General features: G+C 39.0%; 1 protein-coding gene across 2 annotated transcripts in view; it reads left to right on the top strand.

Annotated features, from left to right (window-relative positions):
- The window catches only part of PDE4D (phosphodiesterase 4D), a 1,258,413-nt gene that overhangs the window by 339,900 nt on the left and 898,751 nt on the right, over nucleotides 1-19,762 (top strand). The window contains exon 1 of one of the 2 annotated variants that reach the window (XM_047729069.1): nucleotides 18,209-18,759. The exons of the other annotated variant lie outside the window; for it this stretch is intronic. Within the exon in view, the coding sequence (XP_047585025.1) occupies nucleotides 18,305-18,759 (455 nt within the window). The 5' untranslated portion in view covers nucleotides 18,209-18,304. Of the gene's footprint in view, nucleotides 1-18,208; nucleotides 18,760-19,762 lie in introns of those variants that run through there. 2 annotated transcript variants of the gene reach the window in all.

The raw sequence follows: 19,762 nt of genomic DNA, 5'->3' as shown, positions 1-19,762 counted from the left end.
CATCAGCATATAGAACTCAACAGTTATGGACTCCCTCCAGCCTCATCATGCATCATTAACAAAACACCAGATTAATTGACCCAGTCTTCATAGGTCATCAGGGTAATATGCCCAGGTGTTTTTTGATATTGGTAGACTACTCTGTGATAAACATATTAATCACTGTATGTAATTAGTTTATTGATGATATGCATCTCCCTTCACCAAGTGCAGCCTTGTTTTCCTGCATCTGAAAGAGAAAGATAGGACTGGTTTCTTAATGTTTTCCTTTACAGGAAATATTTTACTCCATACTTAGGATGGGTTATATTAAAATTAGAAAAATCATCTGAAATTGTTTTTCTTGTCAGAAAAACAGGTTAATTGTATCAGTTCAACAAATGATCTTTGAGCATCTAATGTGTACCAGGCTCTTTTCTCATTGAGTTGTTTTTTTTTTAATGAGGAGAAGCTGATGATAAACAATTATCTGTATGGAAAGTGCTGTGCTTAATCTATTCACATGTTATTATACCCTTATTGCAATTCCGTGATGTAGGAATTATTATTCCTTTTTCTTTTAACATTTTAGGGAAATTAATCTCAGAGGAATAAGACAATGTATCCTTGATTCACACTGTTAGTTGCAGAGTTGGGATTTGAACATAGATTTTTATTACTCCAAAGACTCCCATTGTACTTTACTGTTTGGAAAAAGAATTTTCTATGAAAATTTAAATACTAACAATAACAAAAATATGATCCCTATAAGGCATTATTAAAATAATTACAATTTTTACAAAAAAATAGATTACCCATTCAAATAGATAATTTGGCTATATGTGTCGGTCAAGGAAAATAAGTACATATTTATTACCATAATATATTACTTTAAGTGTCCAAAAAGTGAATCATAGTATCAATTAGACTCATCAAAAAATTATTCAGATGCATAGTTTATCAGTTATTGTCCAAAGTATGTTCATTAAAATAACTCTAAATGCTTTGAAGTTTTTAATATGGTGATCATTAGATTCTGGTACACAGATAAGCCAATCTTAAGCCAACTACTTCTCCTATACTAATCCTTCACCTAGCTTGCTGTCTAGTCCCTGGGAGATGGTGATATGGACCCTAGTTCTGAACGAGCGATTCTACTGCATTATGAATTCTGACTTTGTATTTGGACATGTAATCCCTTGGAGGCAAGGAGGTATTTGTGATTATAAGTATCACAGATGTAAGTGCATCCAGCAGGTAATCTGGGGCTTGTGATATTATGTCAGTCATACAACTAAATTACCAGCAGCTTATAGGGGTATTGAGAGGGTTATTAACTGAGACATAAAGTGTTTTGTGATTGTGTAACTGGGTATAGAATGAGCAGAATGACGTTTAGAATTTCAAGCTCTACCTCCCAGATGGACCAGCAAGCAAGATCTTCATACATTATTTGAACCAAAGTGCTGATGCTTTTGTTGCTGGCATTTTGTCTGGTTTGGGATTAATTTAGTTGTCATGAATAGCTCTTTAGCATATAAAGATGAGAAAAGTGTAAGCTCATAAAATAAGGGAGTCTCTCTCTTTTTTTTTTTAAGATTTATTTATTTATTTATTTATTTGACAGAGAGAAATCACAAGTAAGCAGAGAGGCAGGCAGAGAAAGAGAAGGAAGCAGGCTCCCTGCTGAGCAGAAAGCCCGAAGTGGGGCTCGAACCCAGGACCTGGGATCATGACCTGAGCCGAAGGCAGCGGCTTAACCCACTGAGCCACCCAGGCGCCCCCAATAAGGGAGTCTCTTAATGCAGAGTATGTGCAGTGCCAAAACAATCAACTATATCAGATAAATAAATGGTGAATTCAGAGGTGACTTACTCAATTTTGTATTCATTTAGTCATTTCAAAAATATGTATTCATTCTTTATGCTTGCAGCCCAGTTATATTCCCAATGTTTTCACCCTCAGAAATTTCACTATCGAGGTATGAAAATGAGACATGCATACTCACAATAAAAATTAAGTGACAATTTAAGAGAAAACACAGACAGTCTGTGAATAAGTGCCATCTGAATACTATGAACAATAAATGCTATGAGCTCATACAAAGGAAGGATCAAGGGAGGCCTTATGGAAAAACTTGGAATTGCCTTGTTTTTGGAGAGGATTGTGAATTAGTTGGAATTGAATAAATGGAGAGTGTGCTAACCTGGAGGAGAGGATTCAACATAGAGTTGGATGCCTGAGATTAAAAATTAGGTTGTAATCTTGGGATACCGGGGGAGTAGGGGGGGTGGGGGAGGAGAAATTGCAAAATTAGTGCCTGACCGTGTTGTATGGATCTTTGGTTGCCAGGTTAAGATATTTGTACTTAATCCAGAGAATAATGGGGACTCATGGAAGATTTTCTATAGGGAAGTAGAAGGCAAATTCATCCCGTCACAATGACTTATGTCATAGAAATGTCCACAGTATCTTGAAACTAGGGAGAGATGAGAAAAGAAGAAAGCCTTTGAACAGTGGTTCTTAAACTTTAATGTCCTAAAAAAAAAAAAAGAAAGAAAAATTTTAAAAATTAAAAAAAAAAAACTTTCATGTGCTTAAGAATCTACCTAGGTAGCTTGTTAAAGTTGTAGATTTCTGAGCTGAACTGAGATTCTGATTGAGTAAGTCTGGAGAGGGTCCTTAATCTCCTTCTTAACAAGGATCAATGTGATTCTGATTTAAGTGGTCTTCAGACCACATTTTGAATAATAATAAAATGAAAGTCTGTCACAATAATACAGGAGTGAAGTGGTGAAAGTTTGAACTATAATTTGGAAGTAGGAAAGATAAGTGATGACTCTAAGGATTATGGTTATGGAAGAATTGATAAGATTAGAAGTGTTTAGATAAAAAAATCAAAGGGAAGAAATAGTCTAAAATGACATTAATGTAGTTAATTCAAAGTATTTGATAATTTTTGTTTTTACAACTGGATTTGTTAGTCAACTAATTTACTGTAAAGAGACAGTACATGTGAAGATAATGTCTAGGTGTGAGCTAAAGAGAAAATACAATATAATGAATTTGGTAACATGTGTAAATAAAAAATCCAATGGAATACTATGCAGCCATCAAAAGAAATGAAATCTTGCCATTTGCGACGACGTGGATGGAACTAGAGGGTATCATGCTTAGCGAAATAAGTCAATCGGAGAAAGACAACTATCATATGATCTCCCTGATATGAGGGAGAGGAGATGCAACATGGGGGGTTGAGGGGGTAGGAGAAGAGTAAATGAAACAAGATGGGATTGGGAGGGAGACAAACCATAAGTGACTCTTAATTCACAAAACAAACTGAGGGTTGATGGGGGGAGGGGGTTGGGAGAGGGGGGTGGGGTTATGGATATTGGGGAGGGTATGTGCTATGGTGAGTGCTGTGAAGTGTGTAAACCTGGCGATTCGCAGACCTGTACCCCTGGGGATAAAAATATATGTTTATAAAGCTGTAAAAAAAAAAAAGAAAAATAAAAAAGAAAGGATGAATACCCAAGTTTTGTAGCAACATGGATGGGACTGGAAGAGATGATGCTGAGTGAAATAAGTCAAGCAGAGAGAGTCAATTATCATATGGTTTCACTTATTTGTGGAGCATAACAAATAGCATGGAGGACAAGGGGAGATGGAGAGGAGAAGGGAGTTGAGGGAAATTGGAAGGGGAGGTGAACCATGAGAGACTATGGACTCTGAAAAACGATCTGAGAATTTTGAAGGGGTGGGGGGTGGGAGGTTGGGGGCACCAGGTGGTGGGTATGGTAGAGGGCACGGATTGCATGGAGCACTGGGTGTGGTGCAAAAATAATGAATACTGTTATGCTGAAAAAATAAAAAATTAATTAAAAAAAAATAAAAAAAATAAAAATAAAAAAAAATAATCCAGAAAAAACTAAGCCACCATTTTGTATTTTATTCAGAAATATTCTTTTTTCTTTTAAAGATTTTATTTATTTATTTGACAGATAGAGATCACAAGTAGGCAGACAGGCAGGCAGAGAGAGAGGAGGAAGCAGACTCCCTGCTGAGCAGAGAGCCTGATGCAGGGCTCGGTCCCAGGACCCTGAGATCATGACCTGAGCTGAAGGCAGAGGCTTAACCCACTGAGCCACCCAGGCGCCCATGTTCAGAAATATTCTAATGATTATTTTCTCCATTGTGGATTTAAGTGATTCTTAGAGTTTCTGAATGCCTTTCATCATTAGTTTTTGAAAATGGGTATAGAATTCACAATTATCCACATCTTCCCCATTTAGCTAAGAGTACAACTCTAGGGAATATATTAGAGCATCTCTGTAATGATGATTTTTCTACATCCTGCATTTGGGAAAAAATTCTTATTAAAAATAATTAAATCCTGAACTCATAGATAGAATAGACTAGTGGTTGCCAGAGGTTGGATGTGGGGACAGGAGGAACAACATGGGTGAAGATGGTCAAAAGGTACAAACTTGCAGGTTTTTAAAAAAAAAGATTTATTTATTTATTAGAGAGAGAAGAGAGTGGGGGTGAGGAGTGGCAGAGGAAGAGGGAGAGGGAGAGTAACAGTAGCACTCCCCACCGAGTGCAGAGCCCTACACAGGGTTAGATCCAAAGACTCTGAGATCATGCCTGAGGTGAAATCAAAGTCCACCATGTATCTTACTGAGCCATCCAAGAGCCCCCATATTTTCAGTTTTAAAATAAATAAGCCCTAGTGAGGTAATGTATAGCATTGACTGTAATAAATAATACTGTATTGCTTATTTGAAAGCTGCTAAGAGAGTAGGTCTCAAAAGTTCTTCTGATAAGAAAAAAAATTGTAGCTATGTATGATGATGAATACTAGAGAGATTATTTTTGTGGTGATCATTGTGTAATATATACATATATCAAATCATTATTTGCATACATGAAACTAATATGTTATGTATCAATTATATCTCACTAAAATAGTAGTTTATATTTTCCAGAGATCTATCAGACTATGAACCCCAAAACTTGGTTTGGATAATACAGTTACTGAAATTACAGTAGATAGTGGGTAAAATATGCAATTTGGGGCCTTATTCTCAGTAGGTGTCAGGACAGACTCTTAAGAAAATATTAAAAAAGTTATTACTGTTATAGTCTAGCTTATAACATTAAGTCATAGGGAATGGTACTTATGAAAGGTGTAAGAAAAATTAAATTTTAAGGGGAAATTAGGAACTGGAATTATTTCTTTTGCATGGATATTGCCTAAAATTACTGACATTTCAAAATCTTTAGTTCACCAACAGGAGAAAGATAAATTAAAGTAACTTAAAGAGTTAAAAAGTTGTTTGTAAATCAGTTTCAGTTAAGAATACGCAATAAACGGAGCACCTGGGTGGCTCAGCGGGTTAAAGCCTCTGCCTTCAGCTCAGGTCATGATCCCAGGGTCCTGGGATCGAGCCCTGCATCGGGCTCCCTGCTGAGCAGGGAGCCTGCTTCCCCCCTCTCTCTGCCTGTCTCTCTGCCTACTTGTGATCTCTGTCAAATAAATAAATAAAATCTTAAAAAAAAAAAAGAATACGCAATAATCATATTCCTCAGGGGTGCTTGGATGGCTCAGTTGGTTAAGCATCTGCCTTAAGCTCAGGTCATGATCCCGGGGTCCTGCATCAGGATCCCTGCTTCTCCCTCTCCTTCTGCCTGCTGCTCCCCCTGGCTTGTGCTCTCTCTCTCTTTCTCTTTGTCAAACAAATAAATAAAATCTTTTTAAAAAATCACATTTCTCATGCTTCAAAGGATCATTGGTTTGAAAGAGGGAAAGCTTTGATGTTTTGAAAAGGATCATGAAGGGGAGCCTGGGTTGCTCAGTGTGTTAAAGCCTCTGCTTTTGGCTTGGGTCATGATCCCAGGGTCCTGGGATCGAGCCCCCCATCGGCTCTCTGCTCAGCAGGGAGCCTGCTTCCCCCCTCTCTCTGCCTGTCTCTCTGCCTGCTTGTGATCTCTGTCTGTCAAATAAATAAATAAAATCTTAAAAAAAAAAAAAAGAAAAGAATCATGAAGTCAAGTAAAGAGTGAGGACTTGGGAGAAGTTTCAGTTGAGGGAGAAAAGAACTAGCACGGAATCAGCACAGAGGAAAGGCAAGCACCAGGTCTCCATTTGTGCTGGGCAGCTTGGTATCATGAACAGAGTAGCTCTCCCTTTGGGGCAAACTACCCAAGTCGGACCTATGCTCTTGAGATTACACAGCCTCCCCTCTCCTGGTCTTCTTGGGGCTGACTTGGAAGCTGCTGAAATTGTCTTCTGGACCTTGACACTCACTTTTGCTCAAACACAACAGAGAGTAATTCCTAATGGAGAGAATATTATAGATGATAGTTCATTAGTCATCTAGTATTTTTTTGTTCATTAACGGTCAGCAAACTGTTTCTATGAGGACCCAGATAGTGAATATTTTAGATGTTGTGGGCTACAAAGTCTCTGTCAGAACTACTCAATTCTGTCACAGAGTGAAAGCAGTCATAGACAATAAGTAAATGAATGGATGTGGCTGTGTCCCAGCAAAACATAATTTATAAAAACAGGTAGTAAGTTGTATTTGTCCTATAGCCATAGTTTGCTGACCCTTGTTTTAATGCAGGGTATTGTGATATTTGGTATGTGGTATTTCTATTATGGCATAGTAGGCTGTTTAGAAAGCCTATCGCTTCAGCTGGTTAGGAAGCCAACTACTTTCCTAGCATATTTTCCCTAAAGCAGTAAGTTCCCGATTAAAAATAGATTAGAGCCTGACCTAATACTACATCTAGTAAATTCCTTGTGTAAAGAAATATAAAAGGCTTTGGAGGTAACACAAAGTATGGCTAGAAATTGGGTTCCAATATTTTCTGGATGTGTTTTATTTGTTTGTTTGTTTTTGGTGAGCTCTACACCCCTTGTAGGGCTTAAACTGTGACCACCAAGATCAAGAGCAGCATGTTGTACTGACTCAGCCAGCCAGGCACCCCTCTAGTTGTGTAAATTTTGGCAGTTATTTGGGCCAGTTAGGTAAAGTAGGAAAGATACTTTCTACCTGATTAAAAGGCCATGGCTATCAATTGCTGTAGCTTAAGTGAAATGCTCATTATAGTAACATCTATAAATGTTGGTTTTCTTATTTCTTTTCCATAGGCCAGAAAATACATATGGAATAGAATTAAAAGTAGGAAAAAAAGCAGAGTAGAAGGCAGAACTAGTTTCACATTTAAGGTATTGTAGCTCTTTTTCTAACTGAAATATTCATTGCTGGCTGAAAGGCATGGTCCTATTACTGCTTGGAGGCCACTCAGGATTTTCAAGAGCTCCAGTGTAATACTGTAGGGGTGTCTGGTTCTCCATTTTCATCATTTCCTAAATTATATGTAATATATGTTTATATATGCATATATACAGAAATATATAAGATAATGTATTTATACATATATTACTTATATGCCAGGTACTGTGCTGAGAATTTTACATTTGTTATTTCATTTAATCCTTTGCAAAGTAACATTGCAAAGTTGATTCCGTTATCACCCCCATTTTTTAGATGAGAAACTGATATTTAGAGTGTTTAATGTAGCCTGTAGTCAGACATCTAGAACATCTTGGAACTGGAACTGAAAATCAGGACTTTTTCTGGCTATGGTACCCATTCCCTCAATAAGGATGATGAATGATGTACCTTTTAGAAAAATGTTTAAATTCAGTAGGACTATTGGTTTGACCATTTTGACTGAACACCTTCAGCAATAATGGGTTATTTGATCAACATCAAAGAGGGACTGGATTAATAAGCACAGTGTGTAGATTATAACTGGTCACTTAGTCTACATCTTTGAATCTGCGCAGAGGCCATTGCAAATAAATCTAGGTCTACATTTGGCACACTCCACAAAGCATTCTAAACAATTCAATGATAAGATTTTCATTATTTATGCATGAAGAAAATATGCTATTTTCCATGACCTGAGCCAGGGGGAAAATTACTCAGCCTTTGTAATATTAGACCATGGATCTTCCATTTATTTTAAAGTGGTAGTGTCATGCTGAGGAGAATAATGGTTAATATCTTTCTTCTCCTTCCTCCAAATACAGTGTCAAAACTACATTGATTAAAATAAATAAAATCTTATATCATGGTGTCAAGTCTGTAAGAAGATAGAATAGGCAAGCAGAAACTTTAAAAACTAGTATGTCTATGAGTCTGCCTTGAATTGTGAATTCTATATATTTTTTTCTTTTCCCAAGGTTCTTATTTCTATTATGCTCATCAAGTTACATGGAAATTTTAAGTTCGATCAAAATAAGTAACACATTTTCTCAATGTTTTTTAAAAGTACTATTTCATTAAAAATTTTACATTCACAAAGAAAGTGAGTAACTGGGCTACAATTAAAATTAGTTTGTGAGAATGCCCCTGATAGTGATCCAAATTCCCTTTTTTGGAGGGAATGTGTATTCCTTGAGGATAGATAAAGTAACTTGTCTTCTCTCAATATAAGAAGCCTCCAAATTTGAGGTCTTGTTTACTTCAGATAGTAAGGGTGAATTGTGATACTGCTGAAAAATAACACATTTATTATTACAAAGTGTTTATGAATCTCTTGCAAATTTGTTTCTCAAGGATGGAATTTTCAGCTCCACATTGCTCACTCCTACCCACCTCAGGTGTATCTGTTCTGTTGGTGATGATGTGGGTTTTATGCCACTGAGTCTTATAAATCACTTGGCCCTCTAAACTCCCTTAACATTCTAATAATTAGTCTCCATATTCCTTTGTGTTTTGTATGTAGATAATGTTATCATCAGCAAGTGACAGTTTTGTCTCTTCCTTTTTAATCCATTTATCTTCAATATTTATGTGTGTGTTTTTCTTAGTTGATTAGAAGTATTGATAATGGATATTTGTATCTTGTCCCTCACACAAGATATTTCTGATATTTCAGCTTATATCTTTTTAGTTCTCTAATTTTGTATTAAACCACCCATCCACTGATATTATTAAACAATTTATCCATTGATATTTTAAAATATTTTATTTGTTTATTTATTTGAAAGAGAGAGAGCATTAAAAGGGGTAAAAGGAGAGGGAAAAGCAGACTCCCACAGAGCAAGGAGCCCGATGCAGGGCTCAATCCCAGAACCCTAGGATAGTGACCTGAGCTGGAGGCAGACACTTAACTGACTGAGCCACCCAGGCGCCCCAATCCATAGACATTTTAATTTAAAAACTTCTGTATTTACCTTATCCCTTTGTCATCTAGGCAAGATCACAGGTTTCAGACTGAGGTTGGCAAGGGCTCAAGTTACGGCTTTCAAACCAAACAAATATCTGACCTTAGGCCAATAATTGCTACTATCAGCCTCCACTTCCTAGATGTAAACTGGAGTTAATGCTGGATATCCTTTATTTAAGAAACACATTAATTACAATAGTCAATTTAATAGGGGCTTTATAAAATAAGAAAACTACTTTAAATGTACATTTTCTAAAGGAAAATGAATACATTTTGCTGTATCCCTGCCTACCTTGTTACTTTTCAGCATCCTTTTTTTTTAAAGATCTTATTTATTTATTTGACAGAGAGAGATCACGAGTAGGCAGAGAGGCAGGCAGAGAGAGTGGGGGAAGCAGGCTCCCCGCTGAGCAGAGAGATGTGGGGCTTGATCCCCAAACCCTGAGATCATGACCTGAGCCAAAGGCAGAGTCTTAACCCACTGAGCCACCCAGGCACCCCACTTTTCAGCATCTTAAAGTCTGAGATTAAATATTCTTCACATTAAGAATTTAAAGATTCTTGGGGTGCCTGGGTGGCACATTTGGTTAAGTGTCTGACTCTTGCTTTTTGCTCAGGTCATGATCTCAGTGTCCCAAGTTAGAGCCCAGCATCAGGCTCAGCACTCAGCTTGGATATTCTCCCCCACCCATACTAACGACACTCAGGCTCTCCCTCATGTGCTCTCTCTCTCAAATAAAATAAATCTTTTTAAAAAAATAATTGAAAAAGTCCTAACTGTTTTTGGCCTTTGGTAGGTTAGGCCTAATTTCATAGTAACAAGCTACTTCTCATAATCTCTTTTGCATGTTTGAGATTGAGAGTGACATTTCAAGGCATGTTGATTCCTTTTTAAAATTTAATTGTCAAATATTAGAAGCTCAGGATGCTCTTTTATTTTTTTTTTAAGATTTTATTTATTTATTTGACAGACAGAAATCACAAGTAGGCGGAGAGGCAGGCAGAGAGAGAGAGGAGGAAGCAGGCTCCCCACTGAGCAGAGAGCCCGATGTGGGGCTCGATCCCAGGACCCTGGGATCACGACCCGAGCCGAAGGCAGAGGCTTTAACCACTGAGCCACCCAGGCGCCCCTAGGATGCTCTTTTAAAACTCAGCTAGAAGCTTTTGACAGATGGACATTTAGCACCTGAGTAATCATCCTTCAGGTCTCATGAATCAGTCACTTTGAAAGTTCTGTAACATCTTCCACAGGATTAGGGAATATCTAGTCTTTTTAAGTGTATTGCTGGTGAATGATCAGAAATGATTTTGTAGTTACTTCAGTGATTAAACAATATACAGCTTCAAGTATTATGAATATCTTTTGCTTTATAATAAAGTACGGAAGTGCAGTCTTTCTTCCTGAAAGAAATATTTTCTTTACTTACAATAGATGTTTGTCTCCCAGGCATATTTTTTATTGTTTCTACATATGGAGTTAGTTATCTCTTCAGTGAGGCAATATAGTATAGTCTTTTGAAGAAATTTTAAATGAATATTAGGTGTCTAAATCTCATGTAATTAAGTCTAAAATTCAACTAGGTGCTGTTCTTTGAATACAAATAACGAATCAGAAATCTTTACTATTCCAACATGGCCCTCCTTGATTTGAATTCATTTCCAAATAGCTTCCCCTTTACTTTACCCCAGGCCGCTGGTTGGCTTGGTACTCCCCAATATGGCAAGCTGCTGCTATGGCAATAACTTTGCACTTGCATTTTTCATAGCCTTGGATGCTGGCTGACACCCTTACTTCCTTCACTCCCAAACATCATATGCTAACTTCTCAATTTGCTTCTCTTTGCCTTATAGCACTTAGCCTCATCTGGCATTTTTACACATTTGTTTGAGTTTTTATTCTCTTTCTTCCAATTAGAATAGGAGAGCCAAAACTGTACTGTTTTATTCAGTTCTTTTCCTCCAGATCCTATGTTTGGCACATACTAAGTGTTCAATAAGCATTGGTTGAATGAATAAATTAATGTTGAGACGATGAGCAACAGATGTTTTCTATGTAGAGTTAAGATCACATGGGTCACACTCAACATCTGCAGGAGATTTGCACAGTCCTGTTAGTCTCTTTAGAAAGACTCCTTATGATTTTCAAAATTGTTAAAATGTGAAGAAGTACATTGTTGTAAGGATTAAATAAAATGGGGTATGAAAATTATTTGGAAGAATGCCAAAAGTTAAATATTTGAGAAATGCAATTAACTTCCATCAGAAATTCATCATTTCCTATTTCTCTGCTATCACAATGGAAATGTTGGCTTTGGTCTGGTTTAAGGAAAGCCCTTCCATTTGCATCTTAGAGTTCAATCTGCTTCTTCTGAGGGACAGCCTATTATCTGCTATTCTCCTTATTCCTCTCATATCCTTGATTTCTTCTCTGTTTGCTTCCAACTTACCAGATTCACACAGAGGGGCGCCTTTTGATAATTTACACATCGTAAATATATTGCCTTTAGGGCACCCTTTCTAAAAGGTGATTTGTTATGAGATATTTGCATACTTAACTACTTGTCCTTCTTAGGGATTCATAAAATTACTTGACATTTCCTGAATTTCCAGTGCCCCAGAATTCCCCTCATCTCTGAGATTTTGCCAGTGCCAATTTCTTCCCATTATGCGTTTACCTTTGATGCTCTCCAAAACAAACATACAGTCATACATACATGTTCATACAAGGTACAATTAACTGATTTCACCTTGTTCTTGAGGTCTTGGCATTAGCTTCCTCATTGTGAAGACCCACTGACCCTTACAAATTGAATGTTCCTCTTGTGTACCAGACATTACATATCCCCATTTATGTCTCACACCTATGTCCTACACACTCTGTCTCTCTCCCTGGGTTATACTTGTTTGTCTGTTTGTTTACTTCCCTTAAAGACACAAAGCTCCTTGAGGACAAGTATTTTTTCATGCTCATCAATTAAATACTGAAGTCTGCATGGGAACTGACACATAACCAATATTTTCAGCTTGAATTAACAAGTGGAGTAGTGTTGTTAGAAAGTTACAAGATTAGTTTCTGGTAGTACTGAAACCTGTAGGGCCAGCCAAGCAGTTACTGCTGAATTTCCATCAGTGCGCTAATCACAGAAAAATGTGCTCAAATGTAGCATTTCTTAGTTCAACATTTATCACATATTGCTCTTTGTTTCATGTTAGAGAAAAAAAATTACTAAAAATGATCTAAAATATGGAAACAATGGGATAGGGACTTTAGTACTAGTACTTAAAGTGGTAATATTAACAATATTTAATATATGTATAAATGTTTACTATTCCAAAAGCCCTTCATATATCCACAAGAAAGGCCTTAACCCTGTTTCTGAAAAACCCTGAAGACTTGGGTGAAATCTAAGACTCTGAATGCATCCTTTAGGTATTTCTTTTCTTTTTTTTTTTTTTAAAGATTTTATTTATTTATTTGACAGAGAGAAATCACAAGTAGGCAGGGAGGCAGGCAGAGAGAGAGGAGGAAGCAGGCTTCCTGCTGAGCAGAAAGCCCGATGCGGGGCTCGAACCCAGGACCTGGGATCATGACCTGAGCCGAAGGCAGCGGCTTAACCCACTGAGCCACCCAGGCGCCCCATCTTTAGGTATTTCTAACGAGGCAGCAGTTTGGCTTTGTGAGAAACAGTATCTGATGATGAAAATTTCCAACTCTATGATGACTGCCATCAGATTGACACGTCCTAACAAATAACAGAGCATGTGTATTCCAGTATATCTAGGATATATGCAAAAAGAAGGATTCATTTAAATCTTCCTCTCATCATGAAGATAACAGTGGACCCTTAGTTATCATGACTTATATTTAATTCTGTGTTCTGAATTGAAATGATCCTTGCTCACCCTTAGCTTTTTTATTGACATCCTTTCTGCCAGAACTCTCCATCATTATTGACAGGAATGTTCTTCCTTGTTAATTGTCCAGCGGAACATTGAGTGATTGATTAGATTGCTAGGGCAGATTTGAAATTCATTGGCAAAAAAGGGTGGTGGTGGTGATGGTGTATAATCTCTGTACCATGGTAATGGCACCAACTAACTTATTATTTATGTTTGTTCAGGAAAAATGCACTGATCATTTACTAGAATTTTTTACTTTTTATACAGATGTGCTGATAATGAGTGGTAAAAGCTTTCAAGGAGGCCCCATATGAACCCAGTAGTGTTTGAATACCCTCTCAGATTGTACCTATAAAACAACATTTACGGTCAATCAGTGGGGAAAATAGATCATTTATTTGACGTATAAGTATGGAAAACTGATGTCCCATTGATTATTTCCATTTTTGGTTATTTTAAGTATGAGGGCACAACCCTTAGATTAATGAAAAGAGTTTTGAAGTGGAACACTAGAAGTCTCTGTTTTTAACTATGTAAGATTTTCTTTTAACGTAGAGACAACAAGAGTCATAGAGAAAGTGTATATTTTCATGAGCTCTGGACTCTTGAACTAGGTTTGCCAAAAAGTATTTGAGTCATGTGGACAAGTCAACTAAGAGAATCTAAAGTAATTTTGCAACTGTTTAGTAAGGGAATAGTTCTGGATCAGTAGTTACTGAAATATTGAAGTCAGCTAAGGAGTTTTTAAAAACACAGTCATCTGGGATCTTCCCCCAGAAATACTGATTTCATTTGTTTAGGTGTGGCAATGGCTTTCAAATTTTAGTTGGATTCAGAGTCACCTGGCCAACTTGGTAAAAGTACAAAGTCCCAAACTCTATCTGCTTTAAGGAGCTTGGGCTTTTGTGTTCTTAACTTGTTCTCTTGGTGATTCGGATAACATCACAGTTTGAAATCACTGGTCTGGGGTTTAACATCAGAAGTTTTTAATGGTCTCCAAGGTGATACTTCTTAGGTTCAACTGTGCTTAGAAACCACTGAGTAAAATCAAAATTAGGATTCTTCCAGCTCTATCAGGAATGATCCAAATTGGTAGCTTTTATTAGGTACTTACTGTGCATAAGGCATTGTGCTAAGTATTATTAAGTCATCACAAGACCCTGTGAGGCGGATAATAATACTACTTTGCATATAAGAGACATGGCGGGTAAGTAATTTAGAGCTAAGTTCACATGACTAAGAAGTGGGGGATTTGAACCTAAGCTGTCTTACCTCAAAGGTCACACAATAAACTACTACTGTAAGTAATCTCCTGGAATTATAGTAGAAGTTGAAAACTCTCACACTGGGGACATGGGTACTTACATGATTTTCTTATGATTTTTTTATTGAAGTATAAATTCACATACAATATCCTTTTAGTTTCAAGTATACTTCATAGTGATTTGATATTCTTGTATGTTGTAAAATGATTCCCACCTTGAGTCTAGATACCATCTACCACCATACACAATTATTGCAGTATAGTTCACTATATTCTCTATGCTGTATATAACATCCCCATGAATTATTTTTTTATAATTGGTAATGTGTACCTTTTAATCCCCTCCACCTATTTTCACCCATCCCCCCCAATCCTTCCCCACTCTTGTAACCAACAATTTGTTTCCTATATGTGTGTGTTTCTGGTTTTTTGTTTTGATTCACATATAAGAAATCATATGATATTTGTCTTTCTCTGATTTATTTCACTTAGCATAATGCCCTCAAGGTCCACCCATGTTTTTGCAAATGTCAGGATTTCCTTCTTTCTTGACTGAGTAATATGTGTATTACAATACTGTGTATGTGTGCTTGTGTGTGTGTGTACATATACATATACATTGTGTGTACGTACAACTATCCGTAGAAAATTGTGTTGTTTCCATATCCTGACTTTTGTAACTAATGCTGTGATAAACATAAGAGTGCATGTATTTATTGGGATTGGTGTTTTCATTTTCATTGAAATATTCAGAAGTGTAATTGATAGACCACATGGCAGTTCTATTTTGGAAATTTTTTTGAGTAATCTCTATACTGTTTTCCATGATTGCTGCACCAATATACATTCCCACCAACAGTATAGGAGGTTTCTTTTTCTCCAAAGCCTCACCAGCACTTTCTATTTCTTGGCTTTTTGATAATAACCAATTTGTGTGAGGTGATATCTCATTGTGGTTTTGATTTGCATTTTGCTGATGATTAGTGATGTTGAACACTTTTTCATGTGCCTACAGGCCATCTGTATGTCTTCTTTGGAAAAATGTCTATTCAAGTTCTCTGCCCATTTTAAAATTGGGTTGTATGTTATTTTGACATTAAATTATGTAAGTTCTTTATATATTTTGGATATTAATCCCTTATCAGATGTATGATTTATAAATATCTTCTTTCATTCAATGGATTGCCTCATCATGTTGTTGATGGTTTCTTTTATTTTGCAAAAGCTTTTTAGTTTGATAAATGATTTTATCTTTATCTTTAAAAATATACCTGACTTGTAATTATATAGTAAAAATGAAAGAATCATTTACAAAAAATAAATGAAGACTATAAGAAAAAGAAATTGTTCATTAATTTAAAAAAGGAGGAAACTGACAGTGAGAAGCAGGGTAGGTTTGGATAATTCTATTTATTCTGGAAAGAAGAAGATCACAAACTACTTGTTTATACTGTTAGTGTTTGAAAAGTGAGATTATAAGTTTCAGATAGATATTCTGCCATGACTCAACCAAGGAGAAAGGTGGCAAGAATTTCAGAGGAAAAAAGAAATTTGTATACTTCTTTGGAATAGTTCCAGGTACTAATAATGCGATGAATTTGAAAAATGATTTATACTGTAAGCACTTCCTTTTCTCTCCTTTCTTGTTTGGAAAGATACCAGCTCAGTGCCTTCCTAGGCATAGAAAATACTTTGGCCACTGCCATTAGTCACACTTGTGTCTGTAAAGGGGAGAAAGAATACCTTAGTCAAGTATGTTTTCAGTGCTACATAGAGGGAAGTGATACTTAGGGGAATGCCTTGTTCCTCTCAAGACCTAGCCTTTCTCAGGCTTTGTACATGGGCCCTATGGGCAAAATGCCAATACTGAAATGCTGGAGGAGACATTTCTCACTTTGAAGGAGAAGAAGGAGGAGGAGGAGAAGGAGGACAAGGAAGAGAATGAGAGAAGGAGGAGAAAGAAAGATACCCATGTAGAAATGCCAAGTGTCATTTTTGCAAAGCATTAAATTTAATTGCTGTCACTTAGAGAAAGAACAGTGAGCAAAGTGAGCACTTATTTTCATTGATGGTATTTCATCAATGGCTTGTACACTGAGCACTCACTATATGGAGGGCTTTGGATTTCCAGCACTCTGCAGAGTCTGAGAAATGGTTCTTGATTCTGGTACTTTAGTATTCATTATATGATATGCATAAAATATATATATTCAAGTGTGTCAAAATTGACTGTGTCTGGTAAATAGATTAATTACACTGCCAACAAACTATTGTAAGACATCAATAAAACTGTATTTCAAATAATGGATGTTACAGTGCTAGTTCCCATAAAGTCTAATTCTAAAATTAAATATAATTTAAAATGTAAAAAGGTACAAGAAGAGAGGACCTGGGTGGCTCAGTGGGTTAAGCCTCTGCCTTCAGCTCAGGTCATGATCTCAGGGTCCTGGGATGGAGCCCCACATTGGGCTCTCTGCTCAGCTTCCCCCTCTCTCTCTGCCTGCTTCTCTGCCTACTTGTGATCTCTCTCTCTCTCTCTCTCTGTCAAATAAATAAAGAAAACCTTTAATAATAATAATAATAATAAAGGTACGAGAAGATTTATGTACATATGTACATAGATTACTCTATATTATATGAACATATATTACTCTGAAACTTTGTAGTTTCTCAAAAATGGCCAATATTGCAGGAAAATACTAAATAAAGGAAGACAAAGGAATTTGGATTTTAGTGCCATATATGACTCTGATTTCTGTGGAATAATAGTGATACATGTTTCTGAACGCTTTGGTAATTGAGCTGTCTTCTTCTGCTGGATGTGGCAGAAAGACAAAATTGCAGGCAGGCACTGACAGAAGAAACCCCTGAAGATAAACAGGTTTGTAATGGAAAAGGTTCCCCAACCTTAACTGTAGCCAGATATCTCAGTCTTGACAACCATTCACTTTGATTTCCAGCTAGGACCACTCCTGGGGACCTTAATCACAGATGCAGCAGCAACATGAGATACTAGCTGGAAGAAGATCTTCAAGAGGAAATAGTGGGCATTCCCTCTGCTATGAGAAAGATCCATACAGTATTTAAACCTTTGTCAGGGAAAGAGGCTGAAATAATCCTAATATTGGGTCCTCACCCAGATCCAAATTTTCAACAACCTGCACAAAAACCATTCTGAGCAACTTTGCCAGGTCACATCCCTTATCTTTGGAAGCCCCAACATGGTGCTCATCGTCAAAAAGCTGTGAGAATCCGACAGGAACCACCGAACTCCATTTCTTGAAGAAGACTGAAGCAAGTGGAGGTGCAGAGGAAAGCTCTGGGGCAGTGGAGGGCAGTGGGGGGAGGGAGGCGGGGGCACAGGGAGGGGAAGGATCAGGAGGACAGGTCTGACTTCTGACTGGCTAGAGTGGTTTTGGAGAAAGTCGCAGCTTGGCTCACCAGTCAGGAGCTGTCCAACTTTTCAGCAGCTCTGGTCTCAGGGTTCAGGCGCTCTGGACTGAGGAGGCTGCTACCACTACTGCTGCTGCTTTTTCTGCGTCTAGAGCTGTTAACAGTCCCTGCTTTTGCTGCAGGCGCCCAAAGGAGGGAAGGGAAGAAGAAAGGGAGGAAGGAGGGACCGGCTGTTGGTGAAGCACCGCACCGCGCGTCCTAGTCTTGGTGAACTGGGGAGCCCAGGAGTGTATCTCTGCCACAATCACTGGAGGGAGCCTTGTCACGTTCTGTGACCCCTCCCGCTGGCAGAGCCCTCTCTCGGTCGCCCGGAGCCTCTGGTGGCTTCAAGTGGGAAGCTGAGCCCAGCCTCTGTTTCGGCTTCAGAAGCGGCTGCGGCAGCAGCAGCAGCATCCGGGAGGCGCTCGGGCCAGCGCGGTGAAACCAGCTGGACAGCAGGGCTCGGAGGTGCGAGCCAGGATGGAGGCAGAGGGCAGCAGCGTGCCGGCCCGTGCGGGCAGCGACGAGGGCAGCGACGGCGCCGGAGGGGCCACACTCAAAGCCCCCAAGCACCTCTGGAGGCACGAGCAGCACCACCAGTACCCGCTCCGGCAGCCCCAGTTCCGCCTTCTGCACCCTCATCACCACCTGCCCCCGCCACCGCCGTCCTCACCCCAGCCCCAGCCTCAGTGTCCGCTGCAGCCGCCACCGCCACCCCCTCTGCCACCGCCACCGCCGCCTCCGGGGGCTGCTCGTGGCCGCTACGCCTCCAGCGGGGCCACCGGCCGGGTCCGACATCGCGGCTACTCGGACACCGAGCGCTACCTGTACTGCCGTGCCATGGACCGCACCTCCTACGCCGTGGAGACCGGCCACCGGCCCGGCCTAAAGAAATCCAGGATGTCCTGGCCCTCCTCCTTCCAGGGACTCAGGCGGTGAGTGGAGAGCGCCCCCTCCCCCATTCAGACAAGGGGTCACCTCCCCAGTTCTGAAATTCTCCTCGTGGTCTCTTTATCACTAGCAATCTAGGACCCAGGACTAAATTCTATTCTGGGAATTGGGGGAGGGAAAGCAGGGGCGTGTTTGTTCTTGCTTGAGAGTGTTAGGATTCACCTGTGTGTAAGAGACCCTGAAAGTACAGTTTAAATGTGTGTGTGTGTGAAAGAGAATGAGAGATTTCCAGTAGTCTCTACCACCCACCATCCCCTCCCCACCCACTTCCATCCCACCCTGGCAAGTGGGACTAAACAGGCAAATTCAGTTTGCTCTGTTGTGGTAGGAGGAAGAGCGAAGGAAAGGGGTGGGGTTGTTGAGCCAGGGAGACTCCCAGTAATCATTCCACTCTCCCCAGTGAGAGGGGGGTTGGTGGGGCAGATCTGATGGTGACTGGGAATGGGGGAGACAGCTTGGTTCCAGGATTGCAGCTCAAAGCCTGAGAACAACTCAGTTTCTCTTTGTCAGAAAGTAAATTGAACAGCTAAAGGGGAGAACAAACACGTGGGTGACTTGGAGAGTTTGGAGCAAAATGTTCAGCAATCCTCAGGAGAGGGAAAAGGGAGGGATGGAAGGAGGGAGCAAAGACTCTGTGGGAGTTACACTGTGTTGGTATGTGATGTGTGCTCGCTATATGTGTATCCATCCAGTTGTCTTTGCAAAATCCCAGGAAGAAAGTACCTCGTTTAATTTAGCAGCAGGAAAGATGCAGAGATTTGATTATAGTGATTTCCCCTTAATGTAAAGTGCTCTGGAAGATAGGGCAAGGAAGCTGCATGTCGCCCAGAGTTTTAATAGAAGCCAACTGCTCCTATTCTGAGGAAATGAGTAGTGTAAAGAACCAATTACAGCTACTCTGAGAACTGAGCTCAGATTCTTAACTCAGGCATGGAGGTGGAAGTTGGGCCCTTTCCCTGCAACCCCAAAACAGCTCTTTTCTTCCCT

The sequence above is a fragment of the Lutra lutra genome, chromosome 5 (assembly GCF_902655055.1).
Source record: "Lutra lutra chromosome 5, mLutLut1.2, whole genome shotgun sequence".
Lineage (NCBI taxonomy): Eukaryota > Metazoa > Chordata > Mammalia > Carnivora > Mustelidae > Lutra > Lutra lutra.
The sequence above is the reverse complement of the archived record's forward strand: the minus strand, read 5'-3'. Positions and strand labels throughout refer to the sequence as shown.